Source organism: Hyla sarda, chromosome 4, assembly GCF_029499605.1.
Source record: "Hyla sarda isolate aHylSar1 chromosome 4, aHylSar1.hap1, whole genome shotgun sequence".
In the NCBI taxonomy this organism is placed as follows: Eukaryota; Metazoa; Chordata; class Amphibia; order Anura; family Hylidae; genus Hyla; species Hyla sarda.
In genome coordinates, this window is record NC_079192.1 from 69185074 (window position 1) to 69207292 (window position 22219).

The 22219-nt window shown below is 40.9% G+C and overlaps 1 protein-coding gene across 1 annotated transcript; it reads left to right on the forward strand.

Annotated features, from left to right (window-relative positions):
* Window positions 1-430: 430 nt before the first annotated feature.
* NEURL3 (neuralized E3 ubiquitin protein ligase 3) lies at window positions 431-18467 on the forward strand. The gene is made up of 4 exons (XM_056569206.1): window positions 431-541; window positions 9822-10289; window positions 11438-11488; window positions 15479-18467. The coding sequence occupies exons 1-4, from the start codon at window positions 511-513 to the stop codon at window positions 15817-15819; spliced, it is 891 nt and encodes a 296-aa protein (XP_056425181.1). The 5' UTR covers window positions 431-510; the 3' UTR covers window positions 15820-18467.
* The last annotated feature ends 3752 nt before the right edge of the window (window positions 18468-22219 follow it).

A 22219-nucleotide genomic window follows, 5' to 3' on the forward strand; every position in this document is an offset into this window, starting at 1 on the left:
ATATTTTGTCTATGTACTTTGGGTGTGTATCACCTTAGTGCTGTTCGATTTTTCTCCTTTTTGTGTATAGTGAATTGAATAGACTGATAGCCCCCCGTGCTTTATATCGGTAGTCTAGCCCTCTTTTTTTCTATAATAGTTATGATACCTTATTTATTTAGATAAGCATTCATGCATAACTAAATAAATAAATATACATGCTGTTTTATGTTTCACATTTATGCTTTCAATCCTAAATACTCCAGTACTTTTCCTATCCCTGCATCCATCACCCTGTTAATCATACAGTAGGTCACATGAACATTTCAATTCCATTGTTGTTAATGAGCTTTTTTTTTTTTCTGCATCTTTATTTCCTCATTCGGGACTTTCCAACCAAAATGAGAAAAGAAAAGAGAAAGAGAGAAGGGAGTGACTATGTCAGGAAATGCCCCGGCCCTAAACCATCCCACAAGGCTGGATATAAACACACACACATGTCTGTGTAGTCACATTGCTTCTTTATAGATCATGGGACTAACCTGCAGCTCCGCAACTCAAGGTGAGTGTTACGACACCTGGTAACATAGTTCAGAAATTCTTCATTGCAATTCAGCCACAAAGAACTTCATTATGTTCATTATGATAAATAAAAGGTTTGTTAGGCTAAGTTTCCACCTGTCTTTTTTGTTTCTTTCTTTTTTTTTAGCAAAAATGCCCCAAATGCTGCACTTTTTTAGTTAAAAAAATGCCGCAGCCAGATGTTAGCTGAAAGTCAATAGGGATTTATGAAATGCCACAACCACTTGCTTTTTTTTTTCCTTTGGTGTTTTTTTCACTCATCTTTGGCGTTTTTCTGCGGTTTTGAGCTCCGTGGCAGTTTTTAAAAATCGCAGCATCTTGAGACTATGGCGTTTCTTTGTTTTACAAAATCTTATCGTTTGTGTGCCATAGAAGTCTATGGGAGCAAAAAACGACATAAACAAATGCCATGTGGGTTTAGCATAAGTGTTTTTTTTCTGGCATTCTTTACCTCATATTTCTTCAATAGAAATCCTTGACTCACATGTCAATCACATGGTAGTTGTAGGTGCAGCAGCCCCCTTTAGTTTGTTGTAGTAGCAGCCCCCTTTAGGTAGTTGTAGTGCAGCAGCACCTTTTAGGTAGTTGTTGGTGCAGCAGCCCCCTTTAAGTAGTTGTAGGTGCAGCAGCTCCTATTGGGAATTTGTAGGTGCAGCAGTCCCCTTTAAAAATATGTAGGTACAGCAGCCTCCGTTTAGATAGTTGTAGGTGCAGCAGCCCCCTTTAGACAGTTGTAGGTTCAGTAGTCCCCTTTTTAGGTAGTTGTTGGTACAGTAGCCCTTTAAATAGTTGTAGGTGCAGCAGCCTCCCTTTAGGTGATTGTAGGTGCAGCAGCCCCCCTTTAGGTGATTGTATGTACAGTAGCCCCCCTTTAGGTGATTGTAGGTGCTCTAACCCCCCCTTTAGGAAATTGCAGGTGCAAAGGCCCCCTTTAGGTAGTTGTAGGTGCAACAGCCCCCTTTAGGGAGTGGTAGGTGCAGCAGCCCTCTTTAGGTAGTTGTAGGTGCAGTAGCCCCTTTTAGGTAGTTGTCGGTGCAGCCACTATTGGTAAGATAATAAATAAATAAATAAAATAACTCCCCTGGCTCCTGTGAGTCCATAGCTTCTCCTCTCTTTTTTTCTCTTGTCTGTGCTCTAGCGCATAATGATGATGTCACTTTTAACTACAGGTGCGTCAGTAAGACAACCTTATAGTTAAATGTGTCCTGGACCAGCCGGCCTTGTGGACGGCCCGACCCACTCAGCAAATGCCCGGTGTACCTTATGGCCAGTCTGGCCCTGACCCCAATCCACATGCACTGGAATGTGTTCATGCACATCACAAATATGCAGCTCAAAACATGGTTTACATGCAGCTTTTGTTGCAGATTCACTATTGATCTCAGCCTATACTAGTGTTTCCCAATCAGGGTGCCTCCAGGCTGTTGCAAAACTACAACTCCCAGCATGCCCAGAAGCCGAAGGAGTTGTAGTTTTGCAACAGCTGGAGTCACTCTGTTTGGGAAACACCGCCCAATCCAAACAAAGTGGTGAAATCAGTTCCATATCCCCAACACAATGAATATGCTGTGAATGCAGATAAATTTCACAGCAGTTGTGACCCATGGGAAATATATCTGTTTTCTTCAGGCCAGAACATGGCAGCAGCAGCTACAGCTAAAGTATTTATAATTGTTCTTCATAGTTTTTTTGTCACTTAAAGGGGTTATCCAGGAAATGTGTGTGTGTGTGTATATATATATATATATATATATATATATATATATATATATATATATATATCACTGACTCCAGAAAGTTAAACAGATTTGTAAATTACTTCTATTAAAAAAATCTTAATCACTTCAGTACTTATGAGATGCTGAAGTTGAGTTGTTCTTTTCTGTCTAAGTGCTCTCTGATGACACCTGGGAACTGTCCAGACTAGAAGCAAATCCCCATAGCAAACCTCTTCTACTCTGTACAGTTCCCGAGACAAGCAGAGATGTCAGCAGAGAGCACTGTTGTCAGACAGAAAAGAACAACTCAACTTCAGCAGCTGATAATTATTGGAAGGATTAAGATTTTTTTTAATAGAAGTAATTTACAAATCTGCTTAACTGTCTGGAGCCAGTTGATATATGGAATACCCCTTCAAAACATTGTCTGGACATGTCTGGACAACATGTCATAAGTTTTGTCAAATGACAGTAAAGCTTTAAATGCTGCCCCATGATATCTTGTTGCCCTAGGCATAGGTCTCAGGTGTCAAATAGTGGCAAATAGTGTCAAGTGGCAAATCTCATCTACATGCTGTGGATTCTTTCCCCATTGACCATGTCGATTTTGTTGCGGAATGGGCACAGATTTGTTGTGTTTTTTTTCTATAGACTTCAGTGGGGAAGTAAAAAATCTGTAATAAATTTGCAATAAAATGTATTGTAGCTTTTGCTGCAGACTTATCTTGGATTTGCAGCAAAGTTCTCATCTGTAGATTTTAAAATCATTTTTTTCTGTGTTGCTTTGTCAGCAATGGTAAATCTACACAAAAATTCACACAATTTGGTATCTCCCTGGAGATTGTTTTCTGCAGCAAATCTATACCGTGTTATTTTACGCTAAAGGAATATAGGGGCTTCTCACTTAGGAACTCTGTCAGCTGACCACCAGGGTGGGTATTACAGGAGATCTGTAGTGCTCTGAACTTTATCCCCTATCTGAAGGATAGGGGATACGTTTTAGATTGCGGGGATCCAAGCGCTGGGGCCCCCGCGATCTCCTGTACGGGGCCACGGCAACGTACAGGAAAGGGGGCGTTCCGTCCCTGCATGAAGCGGCAGCCGGCACCCCCCTCTATGTATCTCTATGGGATTCATGAAGGGGCGTGCTGGCTGCCGCGTCATGCGGGGATGGAACGTCCCCTTTCCTGTACATTGCCGCGGCCCCATACAGGAGATCGCAGGGGGCCCCAGCACTCTGACCCCCCACCATCTAAAACTTATCCCCTATCCATCGGATAGGGGATAAAATTCAGAGCACTACAGATCTCTTTTAAATAAGGAACCCCTGATTAGAAACCCTCTCCAACGGCCGGAGTAGAGGGCTTTGTGGTTTATTTATTTCTTCAAGCATTTTATTTTATTAATTTTGTGTCTATTTGACAAAAAAAAAGAACTTAAAGGGGGTTGTCCGGTGCAAAATTTTATTGAACAAATTGAACTGCCTTCTAAATGAATAAAAGCTTTACCTTCCCCTCTCGCTCTATTGTAGCCTCCGGTATCAGGGTGCCCAATCTATGGCCGGTGACTGATTTTAAATGAGCTGCAGATCATAGAGTCTGCGACTGAGAAAACTAACAGTGCTGTTCTGCTAATCACTGACTGAAGCGGGACAACACTGTGGCCAGTGATTGGCTGAGTGGCGCTGTGATGTCCTGTCTGCAGCTCTGGCCAGCCCCGGGGAAGCAAAGTTTAGTGGAAACTGGCCAGAGATGGGGCCCCCTGATACCAGAGGCTCAGAGGTAGCAAGGAAGGTAAGGTGTAAAGCTTTTAAAGTTTTTTTAGGCCATCTGGGAACATTAGTTAAATAAATAAAAAATCACCGGACAACCCCTTTAACGTTCAGTTTCCCTTAGGATCCCTCTGACCATGGGGGATTCCAACAGCAAGACAGACCAAAACCCCTAGTTTGTCCCCAGGACACCTTTAGCATTAAAAGTTTATGTAATATGTGCCAAGATCAGGCCCCCTAGTTGTCTGGAACCAATTTTTTTCTGCCATGGTTTTTTGTTAACACAGAAAGAAAAAAAAGGGAAAAAAGGAGAGAGGAATTTGCGGCCCTAGTGAAGGACGTTACAGATCGGGTTTAGTTGGTATTAAAGTTAAACTCACCAGATAGCGTTGCGCTCAGGGCACAACACTTAAAGAGCGTGATAAAATCAATGGTTCCCAGATCCGCAGCCACGGTCCTCTGGTAGCAGTCTCGCTGTCCCAGTTTAGCGCAGTAGAGAGGTGTAGTGAAAAATTGGACTGGTCTGGATTGAGAAAGGATTAGGAACACGTGGTATTCCTTTAAAAGGCTTTATTGGATGGACACACAGGCAACACGCTTCTGGTCCGAAATGGACCCTTCGTCAGGCAAGGTATATGGTTTTTCACATAGTCGAATATCTCATGAGGTTGAAAAAAGACCAGAGTCCATCAAGTTCAACCTATATGCCTAATGAGTCCCTACTGAGTGAATCCAGAGGAAGGCAAAAAACCTCATACTAGAGGTAAAAATTCCTTCCCGACTCCAAATATGGCATCAGAATAAATCCCTGGATCAACGTTCTGTCCCTATAAATCTAGATACAATTGAGGAGATTTATGAAAAACCTGTGCAGGGCAAAAGTGGAGCAGTTGTCCCTAGGAACCAATCAGATCACTCCTTTTAAATTTTTTTAAATGAAAAAAAAGCAATCTGATTGGTTGCTATTGGCAACTTCTATAGTTTTCCTTTTGATAAATCTCCCTGTGTATTTTTATACCCCTACTGACAAATTATTAATTTAAGGATGTCCAATGCTTTCTTCAATAATTCACTGCAAGAAAAAGGGAGGATGGTGCTCAGTGATCATTGGGGGAGATTTATCAAAACCTGTGCTGAGAAAAAGTTGCCCAGTTGCCTATTGCAACCAATCAGATCGCTTCGTTCATTTTTAACAAGGCCTCTGCACAAGGAAAGAAGCAATCTAATTGGTTGCTTTGGGCAACTGGGCAACTTTTCCTTTGCACAGGTTTTGATTAATCTCCCCCATAGAGTCCAATATTAAGGCATATATTAAAGGGGTTATACAGGAAAAAAAACTTTTCATATATATATATATATATATATATATATATATATATTGTGAAAAAAACTGTAGCACTCCCAGAGTAGTGGAAAACGGTGTAGAAGTTTATTCCAACTTAGGCATCAGGGCAACGTTTCAGCTGCATGCAAGCAGCCATTTTCAAGCCATTTATATATATATATATATCAACTGGCTCCAGAAAGTTTAAACAGATTTGTAAATTACTTCTATTAAAAAAATCTTAATCCTTTCAGTACTTATGAGCTGCTGAAGTTGAGTTGTTCATTTCTGTCTCTCTGATGACACCTGTCATCTGAGGAACTGTCCAGTTAAGAAGCAAATCCCCATAGCGTACTTCTTCTACTCTGTGCAGTTCCCGAGACAAGCAGAGATGTCAGCAGAGAGCACTGTTGCCAGACAGAATAGAACAACTCAACTTCAGCAGCTGATAATTATTGGAAGGATTAAGATTTTTTAATAGAAGTCATTTTCAAATCTGTTTAACTTTCTGGAGACAGTTGAGACACCCATATACGTTTATAATGAGAATTCAGTAAGCTGGAGGAGAAGTCATAGTACTGTAGAATAGGCTCTGTGCCATTCTAAAGTAAATGGAAGTAGAAGTCTGTGTTGAAAGACATGTCGCAATTTAGGACAAATGACTTTCTTTTATAAAAGGAAGGGGACTAGGAAAGACCGCTGAGGTTGAGGGTTTCCATTGTGTTTCTCAATACTGCCCAGTGTCATTCTCTTGTAGTCTGGCAGCGGAAAACTTGGTTAAAATGTAACTTTTATTATCACTGTACTGCTCAGATAAGTAGCACCTGCTTTATAGTACTGGATATAAATATAGATATAAATTGGACGGTTGTATTACACTTTAAGGAGAAAAAAAGTATCATTCAATAAAGGTACTGCCAGTTGCCTGATACTGTGATTACCCAAAGCTAGAAGTAAGAATGTGGGCACACCAGATGCTGGCACCAGCGCAGCGCTGGTGCCAGCATCTGGTGTGCCCACATTCTTACTCCTAGCTTTAGGCAACCACAGTATCGGCTTTAGCAATGACTGGTAAAGGCAATAACTAATAAAGACAATAGTAAGGAATGTAACAACCAGTCACATGATTTGACACAGCTCCATTCAGCTTCACATATGTAACTTCCTATTGTGGTTTCCTATTCACATAATGTCTGACAGTGAACCTGGTGCCAATAACTACAGTTTCCAGGGATACTCTAAATTCCCATATCCAGCATTGGGGGTAGTGAATGGATTTCATAGAGGTTATGTTTGCGGTGGTGATCCGGGAAACCTTAGCTGCAGAGCAAGACAACAATACCGCTAAACAGCGCAGAACTATAGGTCAGGTGCTGCACACTGCAAAAAAAAGAAAGTTTGTTTCTGAGACTGTTACATATGTAATGGCGTTGAGAATGCGTTGGTGCATATGTCATCTACATACAATCTAGCTTGTATTTGCAGAAACATTTTATTATTTTGGCTCTGTGCCAACTTAGGTGTTTTTTAATACATTGTTGGCATTGAAGATGACATACAGTAAAAGTGTATGTGGAGATTTTCTCATACAATTAATTTAAGATTTAGTAAAATGGTCAACACATTCCCTTCCAATACAGTATAAGAAATAGGATGTTAGATGTTATTTATGAACACCATGATGTGTACAAAAGAATTACCTGACCACTGGACATTACAAGTCTGTACACATGTAGAACACTATACCCCACAGCATGAATATTAAATGTGATGTTAAAACAATGTTTTTACTTTCTATACCTAGTTCGCTATACTTCTCAACATAATCCCACCAACAAAAGTGCTTTTCATGCAATTCTAATATACTCTATACATATAGTGCATAGCATGGACATTTTCATTAATTCTATAGCTACTTCCCTCATCTTTTTCTCTTCTATCTATCTTCTATATCTATCTATCTAAAAATAGGAATCTTGCAGCAGCACACAAAAGTAGTGAAAAAATTGATAATTTATTCAATTTGTTTATTTTTTTGTACAAGTGGTGGGCTCCTGACCACAGCCCCAGAAGCTGCGAGCACCAAATTTCTATTTTGGCATTTTTTTGGGAGGTGTGCTGCTCTACTCCCTATCTGCTATCTATCTATCTATCTATCTAACTATCTATCATATCCATCTCTCTCTATCTCTATCTTTATCTACCTGTCTCTGTATGTCTAATATATATATATATATATATATATATATATACCGTATTTATCGGCGTATAACACGCACTTTTTAGGCTAAAATTTTTAGCCTAAAGTCTGTGTGCGTGTTATATGCCTATACACCCCCAGGAAAGGCAGGGGAGAGAGGCCTTCGCTGCCCGCTTCTCTCCCCCTGCCTTTCCTGGGGTCTAGGGCTGTCGGCCCTTTTCACCCCCTGGTTATCGGCGCCGCTGCCCGTTCTTTCCCCATGACTATCGGTGCCGGCGCCGATAGCCAGGGAGAGAGAAGCGGCGCCGACAGCCAGGGGGAGAGAAGGGGCAGTCGGGTCCACGCTGCTCCAGGCCTCCGTCGTGCGTCCCCGGCGTCGTTGCTATGCGCTGAACGGCGCGGCGCATGACGTCAGAGCGCCGCGCCGTGCATAGCGACAACGCTGGGGACGCACGACGGAGGCCTGGAGCAGCGCGGACCCGACTCAGGTAATTATGCCACCGGGGATGGGGGAGGCAACGGGGCAGCGGCGCCGGCAATGGGTGCCGCTGCCCCTTCTCTCCCCCTGGCTGTCGGCGCCGCTTCTCTCCCCCTGGCTATCGGCGCCGGCACCGATAGTCAGGGGGACAGAACGGGCAGCGGCGCCGATAACCAGGGGGTGAAAAGGGCCGACAGCAGCGCTCTAGACCCCAGGAAAGGCAGGGGGAGAGAAGAGGGCAGGGAAGGCCTCTCTCCCCCTGCCTTTCCTGGGGGTATATCGGGGTATACACGCGCACACACGCACCCTCATTTTATCATGGATATTTGGGTAAAAAACTTTTTTTACCCAAATATCCTTGGTAAAATGAGGGTGCGTGTTATAGGCCGGTGCGTGGTATACCCCAATAAATACAGTATATATATATATAGTAAATTTGAGTAGCCATATTAGTCCAGTGATGCAGATGCAAATCATAAAATGTTGCAGTATCTTGTAATACCTTTTTTATTGGACTAACAGCATTTTGTAGAGACAAGCTTTCGGGATTCCTCCCTTTATCAAGTATATATATATATATATATATATATATATATATATATATATATATATATAGCAACAGAAGAATGCAGCAGCACACTGCCAGCACAAGGCTATAGGTGAAACATGAATATGCAGATAAAACATGGAGAGCTATACAGCTATAGTGTAATAGATGCAAATGTGAAACTATGAAATAGTGAGGCACTTAGCTCGCAAATTTGTCTCTGCCGGCGGTCAAATAGCTTGGATCGTCCCACCGCGATAAGGTGGCCTCATTGGGATGGACCCTACACTGTGAATATGCCTCTGTGTGAACAGTTCAGGAAGCATGGCAGGGTCTAGAACATCCAAGACACCTTATATACACACCTGATAGAGGCGGGTGGGGTGCAAGGCCAACATGGAGGTAGCCACTCCCCCGTTCTTTGTCTATATATATATATATATATATACTATTTGTTTATCTCATCTATCCATCTACTTAGACTATCTATACCATACATTATCATTAAACCAGGGGAAGATTCACAATACTCAGAATAGTATAAAGTTCACATGTCCATAGTGCACAGGATGCATCCTTTGCCTCCTGTATCATAGTACTTATTACAGCTATATATCAGTGCATCTAAGAAGCTAAAGTAACCTATTGTATGGACACAGGCGAGGGTTTAGGTTTCCTTTACTCAGCAGTATGTGAAGTTATAGGATTTTTTTTGAGGGAATAGTATATGACATTGGTTATATATTACCAGTCATGGCGTAGGTTGCTGGGGAGATTGAAGTATTTGCACTTGGGTGTATCTGTTATAATGTCACATCATAAAGTTGTGTATGTGAGCTTATTTTAACCTATTGCATACCAAAAGTTCGAATTTCATTGCCCACACGTAATTCAACTCCACTTTCTGAACCCAGTATTAAAGGGGTATTCCGGGCTAAAACATTTTATCCCCTATCCAAAGGATAGGGGATAAGATGTCTGATCGCGGGGGACCTGCCGCTGGGACCCGTAGGGTGCTGCAGGGAGATTGTGGGGGGTCCCAGCGGCGGGCCCCCCGCGATCAGACATCTTATCCTCTATCCTTTGGATAGGGGATAAGATGTTTTTGCCCGGAATACCCCTTTAAGGGTTTTTGATTGGGGGGGGGGGGGTTATTTACAATATTGAGCATTTATTAGGAATTTTACATTTGTTGACTCCTGTTCCTGTCTTTCTTCTTTAGGGCTCGCGTTTCACCCTTATACTAAGGGCCATAATATCCAGCTAAGCAGTTGCCTCCATCAGGCCAAGCGAGGCCACAGCTTCCATGACGGAATTATTTTCTCCAATCGCCCACTTCTCCCAAAAGAAAAAGTCTGGATAAGAATTCTGGAGGCAGAAAGGCGATGGCATGGGGCACTACGAGTTGGCTTTACCTCTGTGGACCCCAACAGCATTGAGTCTACCAATTTACCACCATTTGCTTGTCCTAACCTTACTAATTCTCCCGATTTCTGGGCAATGGGCATTGCAGATGAACTCTGCATGGAGGGAGAGGAAATTTGTTTTTGGGTAAACAAGAAAGGACAAGCACTTGTTAAGAAGAGAGGACGTTTTAAGCCAAAGGTGTTGTTCTCTGGCATACCAAGGAAGAAAGCTCTCTGGGTCATGATAGATGTATACGGTCAGACAAAGGCTGTACAGCTTCTTGGTGAGTAGTCGGTATTGTCAGCCTGCATGATAGTAGCTGTATGAATGTATCTTAGTTGTAAGATATTTTACATAGTAACAATGAAAAACAAATAGAAAGTAAAAGTAAGTAAACCAAGCAAATTTATGTTATAATAATTCAACTCTATAAACAAAATAGGAATCGTTGGTTCTAGGCTCCCTTTACTTATAAAAGTAGTCACAATCGAAACTAAGCCCTATAGTAATAAGAATAAGCTTGCACTCACTGTTCCTGTAGCTTTATCTTCCGACGGTCACTCCGTTCGGCATGAGAGATCGGAACGGTGCGGGGCGCTCAGAGGCATACAGCCGTTTTCTCACACAGCCGAGTGCTTTTTCCGGCCTTCTTGAGGCTGTGTGCGAAAACGGCTGTATACCTCTGAGAGCCCCGCACCGTTCCGATCTCCCATAACGAACGGAGTGACCATCAGAAGATAAAGCTACAGGAACGGTGCGTGCAAGCTTATTCTCATTACTATATGTTTCAGCTATTCTGCACATTGGAGCTTAGCACCCCATTAGTAGCGTTTCACTACAATACACCGCCCGCTGTCCTGCTCTCAGCTGATTCACCAAATTGCCCGACACGTGTGTAGCTAGATGATTGTGCTCTCTGGTTCTCTCTTTTTAATGTTTGAAACTAAAACCTCACCACGAGTTTACTTATGCTAGTTCCCTTTTTTGTTCTATGTTTATTTTTTGTTTCCTTATTTTACTGTATCCCAGCAATGTTGACATTAGAAATGAGCGAACTTACAGTAAATTTGATTCGTCACGAACTTCTCGGCTCGGCGGTTGCTGACTTTTCCTGCATAAATTAGTTCAGCTTTCAGGTGCTCCAGTGGGCTGGAAAAGGTGGATACAGTCCTAGGAGAATCTTTCTTAGGACTGTATCCACCTTTTCCAGCCCACCGGAGCACCGGAAAGCTGAACTAATTTATGCAGGAAAAGTCAGCAACCGCCGAGCTGAGAAGTTCGTGACAAATCGAATTTACTGTAAGTTCGCTCATCTCTAGTGGACATATTTGAATTGTTACAGCGATATACACTGAAACAAAAACATTTATTTGTAATGTTATTTGTTTGAAAAAATCCAATAAAAACTAATTTAAATTTTTTTTATTTTAGATTCGAAAACAAAGCGGCTGTTCACTCCATGCTGTAGTCCTGACAATAAAGGTTAGTTCACTTATCAATGTAAAAGATGAAAACTCAGATGTAGTACTTAATAAATCTTCTCCGTCCTGTCCGGTATCACACCCTCATCCTGTTCTACAACTCATAATCCAGCTGCTCCATCCTGTCAGTAGAAGCCAGCCTCTGGCTATGCTGCATGGCAATAACTAATAGGAAAATGCATTAGGTATCTCTATATAATCAGGTCACACAATACATTACTTCTATGATAACAAGCGTTCATGTTATTCACCGGACTGGTTATACTGGTCCAGCATGGGTTGTATAATTATTCAATATATCAGATGTGTCACACATAGTTCCTGCAAATAAAAACCCGCCTTGCTATCTAGTGATATGATATTGCAGGCCTGTTCTCTAGTACTATGACCTTTGCTAACACATAGTTCCTCTTTCTCTTCACTGCTTTGAGGACCAGGCAAAGAGTAAAAAAGATGTAATAAGTGCATATCCGTACTCATATTTTATATATGCATATACACGTATATTTACCTCCTACATTCAATAACTATAAGTGATAAACATAGAAACAGAATGTGTCGGCAGGTAAAATCCATTCGGTCCATCTAGTGTGCTGAATATTCTAAATACTATGAATAATCCCTGGCCCTATCTTATATCTCTATCTATGTGTTAGCAAAGGATAACCTTATACTTATCCCTATCTTATATGAAGGACAGCCTTATACCTATATCTATCTTATATGAAGGATAACCTTATACCTATCTCTATCTTATATGAAGGATAGCCTTATACCTATATCTATCTTATATGAAGGATAACCTTATACTTATCCCTATCTTATATGAAGGATAGCCTTATACCTATCTCTATCTTATATGAAGGATAGCCTTATACCTATATCTATCTTATATGAAGGATAACCTTATACCTATCTCTATCTTATATGAAGGATAACCTTATACCTATCCCTATCTTATATGAAGGATAGCCTTATACCTATCTCTATCTTATATGAAGGATAACCTTATACCTATCTCTATCTTATATGAAGGATAACCTTATACCTATCCCTATCTTATATGAAGGATAGCCTTATACCTATCTCTATCTTATATGAAGGCCTTATACCTATCCCTATCTTATATGAAGGATAGCTTTATGCCTACCCCATGTATGCTTAAACTTCTTCACTTTATTTGTGATATGTATTTAATCAGTTACCTTGTAACTATCTTACTCCCGACCAAATCATCAGAATGTGTTTCTGCTTACCACATACTGTACCTAGTATTCATTGTGAACTCACTATTTGTGTGCACTCACAACTACTCGACAAATGCTACAAACTTGTCTATGCACTTATTTGTCAACGGTTTCATGCTGCCTGAATCATGGTGGCATGAAACAGGCGCCCTCACTACAGTGCACTATGACACTGCAGCTTTTCGGAGTATCAGTCGGGATCTGAACACCCATACACCCTACGACATGTAAATAGTTTTTCTAAAACTCAGGTACCTCTTTATCCATCTTCAGAAGTATAGCGGTACATCCCTCGGCTCACGGTCTCTGAAGCACTGCTCTAAACGCTACAATTGGTGCTACCCACCTCTGCACCTATAGTTTAATAATACAGGTAAACCTCATCAAAGGACCACCTCTTTTAGAAGACCGGTCCTTATCCAGGCTAGATTTTGTGTGACAGATTTTCAGTCAACAATACATTATAGTGGCCGTTTTCTTTGAGGCAACCACCACTTTTTGTTATTAAAATAAGGACTTTTCTTACAGTATACTTAATTTACATTGACTTAATTGATATGCCCGATAATCAGGTTTAAATAGATTAGCAAGATGTACCTTATACACAAGAAAAATTTGTATCTGACATCCTCTAAAACTTAACCTTTATTGGTATAACTTAAAAAATGCCTGACCCTTAAATAAATCATAGATAGAGGTTCACACTACATATAGATCAACTCCATAAGTGTAACTGTATAGCTCCAAGATAGTGGTTGGAGGGGGTATATTCCCTTAAAGAATGATATATAAAGAATAGGAATAGGGTCCCCCCTTTTACTTTAATAGATCACATTCCCATTGCTTTATATTTCATCCTTTAAAGGGGTACTCCACCCCTAGACATCTTATCCACTATCCAAAGGATAGGGGATAAGATGTCTTATCGCGGGGGTCCCTCCTCTGGGGACCCCCGCAATATAGTATGTGGCACCCATCTGTTTCTGGTCCGGAAGCGCTGGAGGGTCTGGGTCCCGATCTCGGGAACGGAAGTTTGTGACATCACGCCCCGTCCCCTCAATGCAAGTCTATGGGAGGGGCGTGGGAGGAAGTCCATGACATCACGACTCCGCCCCCGTGTGCTGTCACACCCCGTCCCCTCAATGCAAGTCTATGGGAGGGGGCATAACAGCCATCACGCCCCCTCCCATAGACTTGCATTGAGGGGACGGGGCGTGACATCACACGGGTGCGGAGTCATGACTTCACGGACTTCCGTTCTGGTGGTCGGGACCCAGACCCTCAAGCGCTTCCAGAACAGAAGCAGGTGGGTGCCGCATGCTAGATTGCGGGGGTCCCCAGTGGTGGGACCCCCACAATAAGACATCTTATCCCCAATCCTTTGGATAGGGGATAAGATGTCTAGGGGTGGGGTACCCCCTTAAGGGAATATACCCTCTCCAACCACTATTTTGGAGCTCTAGTATAATGTGATTCAGATACACTTATGGAGTTAATCTATTTGTAGTGTGATCATCTATCTATAATTTATTTGAGGTTCATTTTATAACTTATACCAATAAAGGTTAAGTTTTAGAAGATGTCAGATTCTAACTTTTCTACAGTATTCCTAAGAATTATTATATAAATTGCTCTCCTGTTCACTTAAAATGTAGTCCTCAATTTAACCAATTTATGATACATCATGGAGACGTATAAGATGATGTGATTGCCTAAGTCCATGTACTCACAAAGCACTACCACAGCAAAAAGGGAAACAAACTGTCTCAAAGAGGTTTCCAAAGTTTACTAACCCCTGTCCCTGTTGGCAGTGCTGGGGTGACGCTGCGCACATTTTGCACATGTAGCTGCAGCCAATCACTGGCCTCTGCCGTCGCTTGCCCCACATGAAAGAAGAAATGGCTGAGGTCAGTGACTAGCTGAAGCACTGTGTATGCATGTACATTAAAGGGGAACTCCAGTGGAAACAAGTGGAAAACAAATGTTTTCAAATACACTGTTAAACAGAGTTGTAAAGTACTCCTATTAAAAATTCTTAACCCTTCCAGTACTTATCAGCTGCTGTATACTACAGAGGAAATTGTGAAGTTCTTTCCAGTCTGACCATAGTGCTCTCTGCTGACACTTCTGTCCGTGTCAGGAACTGTCCAGGAAATCCCCATAGAAAACCTCTCCTACTCTGGACAGTTCCTGACATGGACAGAGGTGTCAGCAGAGAGCAATATGGTCAGACTAGAAAGAACTTCACACATTTCTCTGTAGTTTATCTGTAGTATATAGCAGCTTATAAGTACTGGAAGGGTTAAGATTTTTAAATATAAGTCATTTACAAATCTTTATAACTTTCTGGCACCAGTTGATACGGAAAAAAAATTCCCACTGGAGTTCCCCTGTAAGACACCAGAACGTCAATGATGAGGGATGAGTCAATGTCTTTTTAATTTACTAGTCTGTATTAAAATTTGTAAAAGTAATTGAAGACCCTAAGGTTAGCCACAGATGATATCTTCAGTAACCATGTGTATTATAGGTTTATGCAACATACTGTATAACTATTACAGCATTAAATACTAAATAAATAAATGAATGAAAAGACATCTGAAAGGTTGCAACGTAGAAGATAATGGACACCACTGTCCCACTTTTCGAAGTCATATATACCCAAATGTTAACCTAGTTAGTTGTCTTGTACAGTAAGAATACAGTATATCGTCCTCATATTCTTTTATGTATTTCTTTTATAGAGCCTCCAAATTTGGCTTCAGATCACTCAGGGACAACTGTGAAAAAGAACCAATATTTGCCTTCTCCTCAGTTTAAGCAACATATGGCTAAACCTACAAAACTGGATCCAAGACTAGAAACAGTCAACTTACTTCCATTCAGAGAAGATGACACCTATTGCGTGATCTGTCAGGACAGAACAGCGGACACTTTGCTTCTACCCTGCAGACACTGCTCCTTCTGCCAACAGTGTGTTCTAAAAATCAGAGGACAGAACAATATTTGCCCATTGTGCCGACAAAGTATCTTTATAACCAAAAGCGTTACGGATGGACACCTGCCAACCAGCTATGGTAGCTGATCTTTGTTGCTTAAGACTGATTTCTATTTTTTTTCCAATGTTGAAGACTTTCATACCATCTACTTGCTTACATTCCTCGGCCAGGTTACAAGAGAATGATCTTGTAATATAATAGGCAATGTAATGGTGGTTACCTATAATTCCGGCAGACATATTTTCTGGGTGCTGCAAGGCACTTTGGATTTATTGCTAAAAATGTAGTTATAATTCTAAAAACGGTACAATATTACTATGGCTTGGTTCACGCTTCATTTGAGCCTTCCGAGGTATACTGTATGTTGGGAGTATAGGTCCGCCAGAAGGCTACATACCTTGGTATATGTTGTCCATGGGAACCACCAGTAGGGAAAGGAAATGACCACATGGTATGCTGTGAGCTGGCTGAATATGGGCCACTATGGGTATCTTTGGTTATGCAATGCAAGCTTTTCAAATGCATATGCTGCATAAAGTTCGCAAAGTGTGAACAGCGCCTTATGCACATGACCATTTCTGTATTCCGTAGGATGTGAATCTCGAATATGTGGTGGTAATGAAGTTCAGAGTTTGTATAAAAAAAAAACACAGTATGTTCCGGATCTAACACGGCAAGATGTAACCTCACTTAGAACTAGGCAAGTTCTTTATTGTGCACCATATTAGGGGTCAAATGCACACAGTTGTGTAAATAAGGCCCAACCAAGGGTGAGAATTGGATATGAGTGATGGAATACAGTATGTGACATGTAAGGAAATAGGGAATGTAGAACATGACCAAATGAAGGAACATATATGTTTATGAACTACGCATAGTTGAATGCAATGAACACTGGTATCTTTCATGCATCTTTTGGGTCAGATTATGGGTTAAAAAGGTAAATAGAAAGGAAGAATGACTCAGGAGGTGAAATATAGTGAGTTGACAGGTAAATAATATGATTCATGGAAAGTGAAGATGAAGGGCAGAGAGGGAATTTCTGATATTGCGTAAGACGGTAAGAGATATTTACTGTAGAAATGATACAAGGTTGGGGTAGGTAGCGAAGAAAGAAGGTCAGAGAAAAAGAGTAAGACAAAATGGAAAGGCAACTATATTGGTGGTATAAAGTAGGTTAGAGAGATGTTTAAAAACCTATATCAGGGTCTTTTACCGACAATGGCCCTCATTTACTAAGCTCAGACCCACTAGTTTATGTGGGGTTTTTCCAAGTTATTTTGGTGCACAGTGTCTGAGACATGTCTCCGACACTGTGCGACAGGAAAATCCAACTCTCAACAAAATTCCCAGAGGATTTCAGGGCAAAAAATGTAAACAACAACTTTAAAACTTCAATATTTTATTTGTATCTCTTAAAATAGTGAGTATGATTCTTGCATTAAAAACACAGCATATGTTACAATAGTAAGGTCGCTATCTCCCTGTAGACATGTAGTCACTGTGACGGTACTAGTAATTCAAATGCAGGGTATATGCTGACATGTATTATGTAACACATAGAGGCTGCTAATTTAAATCTGTCATCCTTTAGCCATCCAACCCCGACGTTTCGTCAGTCTGCGCTGACTTTATCAAGGGAGTGTGGCTAATGGCCGCTGGATAGACATAGAGAGGAGATCTCTAGTTTAGGGTGCACCCCTTTGGGGGGGCAACCCCTAAAGTTGTTGTTTACAGGAAAATCCAACTAACCCGACATTGCATTGTGAAAAGCAAAAAAGGGGGGGGGGTCTGTCGCAAAGGGTGCGTGGTTTCACAACCCGACCTATTTACTATTGAATTCACAGAAAATCCTGTGAATAAATGACTGGAAATTTTCACCCAGAAAAAGCTGGTCAGAAAACTTTCCTGACTTGTAAATCTGTGATCCCCGTAGTAAATAGGGTGGGTGGAATCCTACAAGTCTGAAACAACATTTCACACTAGTAAAAACCCTACACTCTTAGTAAATGAGGCCCAATGTGTGATTTATAATACTGGTGTGGCCGACAGGCCCTAAGGCCGCCTATAACATCAAGTTCCAGGAGTGATTTATGTATGTAAAAATATTTTCACTCATTGAGACCTTAGGACAGTTTTTTTCTGTTGCAAAACTACAATTTCCAGAATGCCCGGACAGCCTTTGGCTGTCCGGGCATGCTGGAAATTGTAGTTTTGCAACAGTTGGAGGCACCGTGGTTGGGAAACACCAATTTAGACTAAGAGTATAGCACAAGTAGGTATGAAGATGATAGAAAGGCCTGAAAAGTAAGACAATGAAGGTGAATTATGAAAGTTGCAGAAGGAAGAGTGCGCATGTGAAACTGCGACTATATTATGGGGAACTCACAAACTTTCGGCTACCAATGGGCACCCGGACCAGGGTGTGTTTGTTACTTCTGCACCAGTGGAAAGTTATGTGAAGATAAGGATAGGAGTGCCGTAAAGTAGGTATGAAATTGGGGAAGAGTGAAGTTGAACTAAGAAAGTGGCAGAGCAGACAAAAGAGGAATTGGAATGAACAATGTGAGGACTAGTGTGGATTTCAAAGCTGTGAATACAGGATCCTATATTGTGGGGAATATGCAAACTCGAAATATCCAAAATGTGACCTCTATTTTTGATAAGTGTGTAATGATATAATGTCGTATTACCTTATTTTGTATTACAAACAGCTAATGTTATTAAATGTTAATGTTATTAGACATATGATTTTCCAAAAGTCTAATAAAGATTTTTTTTATATATAAGAAATATTTATATTTTCTTTAAATGTGGTATTTTGAATAATATTGTGCATTATACTAGATAGTGCTGATTTTATCTAGAACCTTCATGCCAGTTTCAAAGGAGTGGGGAATAAAAAGGAAGGACTTGGGGTCTATTCACACAGTGGAATTTCCACAAGCTGATTTCCGCTCGTGGAATTCCGCCTCAAATGAAAGCCCCTAGACTTCTATAGGATTCCGCACTCCCATTCACACTTTTGAATTTCCAATGGAAATTCCGCTGTGTGTATAGACCCTTATAATTCTCCCTCCTATTGGCTTCACTTCTGGGTTTGGCCCAAAAACTGCAGTGGCAGTTTTCCAAAAAAAATACCAGAAAAGAAACCTGCCTTATGGGGTTAAAGAATGCTATGAATAGTTATTTGAAAAAGTGCAATGAAAAACTTGACTCACGATACAAGATGTATAAAGGTGCTTAAACGGGTACTCTGCTGGAAAACATTTTTTTTTTTTTTTTTAAATCAACTGGTGCCAGATTTTTCTCTGTAGCATACAGCTGCTAATAAGTACTGAAAGGATTAAGATTTTTTAATAGAAGTAATTTACAAATCTGTTTAACTTTCTGGCACCAGTTCATTTCCACTGGAGTACCCCTTTAAGGTAGAATGATGTATATCTAGTGCAAGCAGAAGCATTCAAATTCAATGCTGCTTTATAGTCATGGCACAAGGTTTCCGTGGTGGACCCCTTAATCATGCGCGGGGGTCTGTCCCTGAAATATTGTGTCATGACGATTGAACAGCATTGACTTTAAGTGCATCTTTCTTCCTTAAAGGGGTACTCTGGCGCTAAGACATCTTATCCCCTATCCAAAGGATAGGGGATAAGATGCCTGATCGTGGGGGTGCCGCCGCTGGGGACCCACGTGATCACGCCCCAGTGGGTTGTCACGCTTCACCCCTCAATGCAAGCCTATGGGAGGGGGCGTGACAGCTGTCACGCACCCTTCCATAGGCTTGCATTGAGGGGGCGGAGCGAGACATTACACGGGGGCGGAGCCGTGAAGTCAAAATACTCAGTCCCCATGATCGGCAGTCATCAGACCCGGAGCGAACATGCTCCAGGGGCGGATGGTAATGGGTGCTGCGTGAAAAATCACGGGGTCCCCAGTTGCGGGACCCCCGCAATCAGGCATCTTATCCCCTATCCTTTGGATAGGGGATAAGATGTCTTAGCGCCAGAGTACCCCTTTAAGCACCTTTATTCATCTTGTAAGATGTTAAAAATGAAGATTAATGAAAACGTCTGAAATGTTCTACAGTATCATAAGTCAAGTTTTTCATTGCACTTTTAAAATGACTATTTATAGTGTTCTCTAACCCTATAATTGTGTGTATCCCGATTTGTGTGGTGGAGCTAAATAGAGCTCTGAACTATAGGGTGTAATAATATTACAATATTACTGCTATATAAATAGTATCTGGGGATTCCCTGATGTATGCCTATGGTGGATGCCCCATACATAAAATTCCAACCCAAAAATAATAATAATAAAAAAAAAACATATTGCATATGTAGGCTTTCTTTCACTGAATCCTGCCTAATGGAAGTGCACAGAAGTCTTCCCTAATCCATCCAGTAAATATACTTTAGAAGCACTCCAGGGTTTGTTTGTTTACCTGTATCATGCACACTCACCGTCACTACTTGAACAGCACCATTTGTTTTATTACAGCTGCATACATATATTTTATAACTGTAACCTGGTCATGTGATCACCACTTTGACTCTCAAAAAGTTAATTGGCTTAATGTGTCAAAAGGAAGTCAAATCCTGGGTCAGCTGACATCCTGTGAACTGCACAGTGACATCATGACCTACTGAATAATACCTGGTACCTCTGTATGCTGCTGTTTCTATAGGATCAGGATAAATAATAGTACACAGGGGTCAAGTTCTGGGGGGGGGGGGGGAAAGTGTGGGAACTCACCCAAGATTGCCACTCAAGGGCTGGTCCTGCAGGACTCCTGCTAATTGGAATGGTGATCCTGCTGTGGGAAAAAGTGCAGGAACTTAGTTCCCACATGTTCCTGCAGGACTTGAGCCCTGGTTATACACCTCTTCTGAGAAAGTGTTTACACATTCACACGAAATTGTGCAAATCAGAGTAAAATTTTTATTTTTACCATAATCTTGGTGAACCGCAGCAGAAGCAGCCAAAATGCAGTAAAAAAGAATGTGTTAATGTGCAGTAAAATTTAAATGTGCATACACAGTCAAAAGATTGCAAATTATAATAAAACACTTCAGTTGTGATAATAGGTCAAATCATTTTCACCTCAAGGCAATATTTATCTTAAAAACTCACTTTGGATAAGAAAATACATCAAAACTGCACATGATGTGAACTGAACTCAACCCACTTCTGAGTCTAATTAATTTTCCCAGCACTCCAGCATTAGCAGCCTTATTAGATGATCAGGTGCAGTGATCAAACACCACACCTAAAGCTTAAGGATTTGTGAGAATTATAGACAGCATTACAGAACCACTTCTTTGATGGCTTCACATATAGATCAGAGCCTAACCCATACTTGCCACATCAGCTGCAACAGGAAGGAATACACAAGAACCTCTACATTATTCTCTAATAATAGCCTATGCTACACTATATAAGCAAATACAAATTCTTGGAGTGCATTTTAAGCCATGGAAACCAACTGAACAGAGGTCAAAATCATTCTCTTTCAGTCAATATTGGAAGATGTTGTAATGCGAACATACTCTGTTAGTTTATCTGTGTGTAGAGTGTTGACTACTCAGTGTCTCCTGAAGATTTAAATTTTTTTTAATTAATACTTTGTGGTTCAGTAGACCTCTGACACTTCTTCTCTATTGGGGGCTCCCCCACCCTTCTTGTAGGCGTCCTTTTCCCATCCCTGAGGCTAAGTTTCCACTTTCATTTCAGGTTTTTTTTTTAACGCCCCAAAAATGCCAGATTGGTCGCATGGTGTTATTTTTCTGGGAAAAACACTGCGGCCAGATGCTACCTACAATTCAATAGGGAATTGTAAAATACTGTAGCACTTGGTGTTTTTTTGGTTTGGCGATTTTTCACTCCTCTTGGCGTTTTTCAGCTTTTTTGGGCTCACTGGCAGTTTTTCCAAAGCAACAGCATGTTGAGCCTATGGCGTTTTTTGGGAAAATCGTTGCATTTTTTCCGCCATTAGAAGTCTATGGGAGTGAAAAAAACACCATGAAGAACGGCATGTGGGTTTTAACATTGGGATTTTTGCTGGAGTTTTTTTATTCTTCTTTTTTAACTTTAGCAATCCAAAAAAGGCATCTTTCAAAAAAAATAAAGGAATGATACAGTAGGGATGCCTGAATTTGTAGGGAAAAAATTGTATATATTTTTTTAACTATTATATATATTTTTTTTTTTTCAAGCAGGAAGCAATATTAAAATTGCGAACATGTATGAATTTTTATGTGTAATGTGTTAATTTATTTAGTTTAATGTTTTATTTTTTTATATGTAATAATGATGTTACTAACTGTGCTACAGGCTTTGTTCCATGATGGTAATAGCAGTACAGGGGCTGAGGGACCGATGACCCATTGCCATCCTAACTTAGAAGCCAGGGAAGCCGGCGGCATACCGCTCCGCTGCCCAGCCGGCTGGGGATGTTTACGATCTGAAATCCCTGCTCTGTAA

Coding starts and splice junctions, on each gene's coding strand:
- NEURL3 (XM_056569206.1), top strand. CDS start 511: ATGGGACTAACCTGCAGCTCCGCAACTCAAG. Junction 10,290..11,437: donor AAAGGCTGTACAGCTTCTTG/GTGAGTAGTCGG, acceptor TTTTTATTTTAG/ATTCGAAAACAAAGCGGCTG. Junction 11,489..15,478: donor CTGTAGTCCTGACAATAAAG/GTTAGTTCACTT, acceptor TTTCTTTTATAG/AGCCTCCAAATTTGGCTTCA.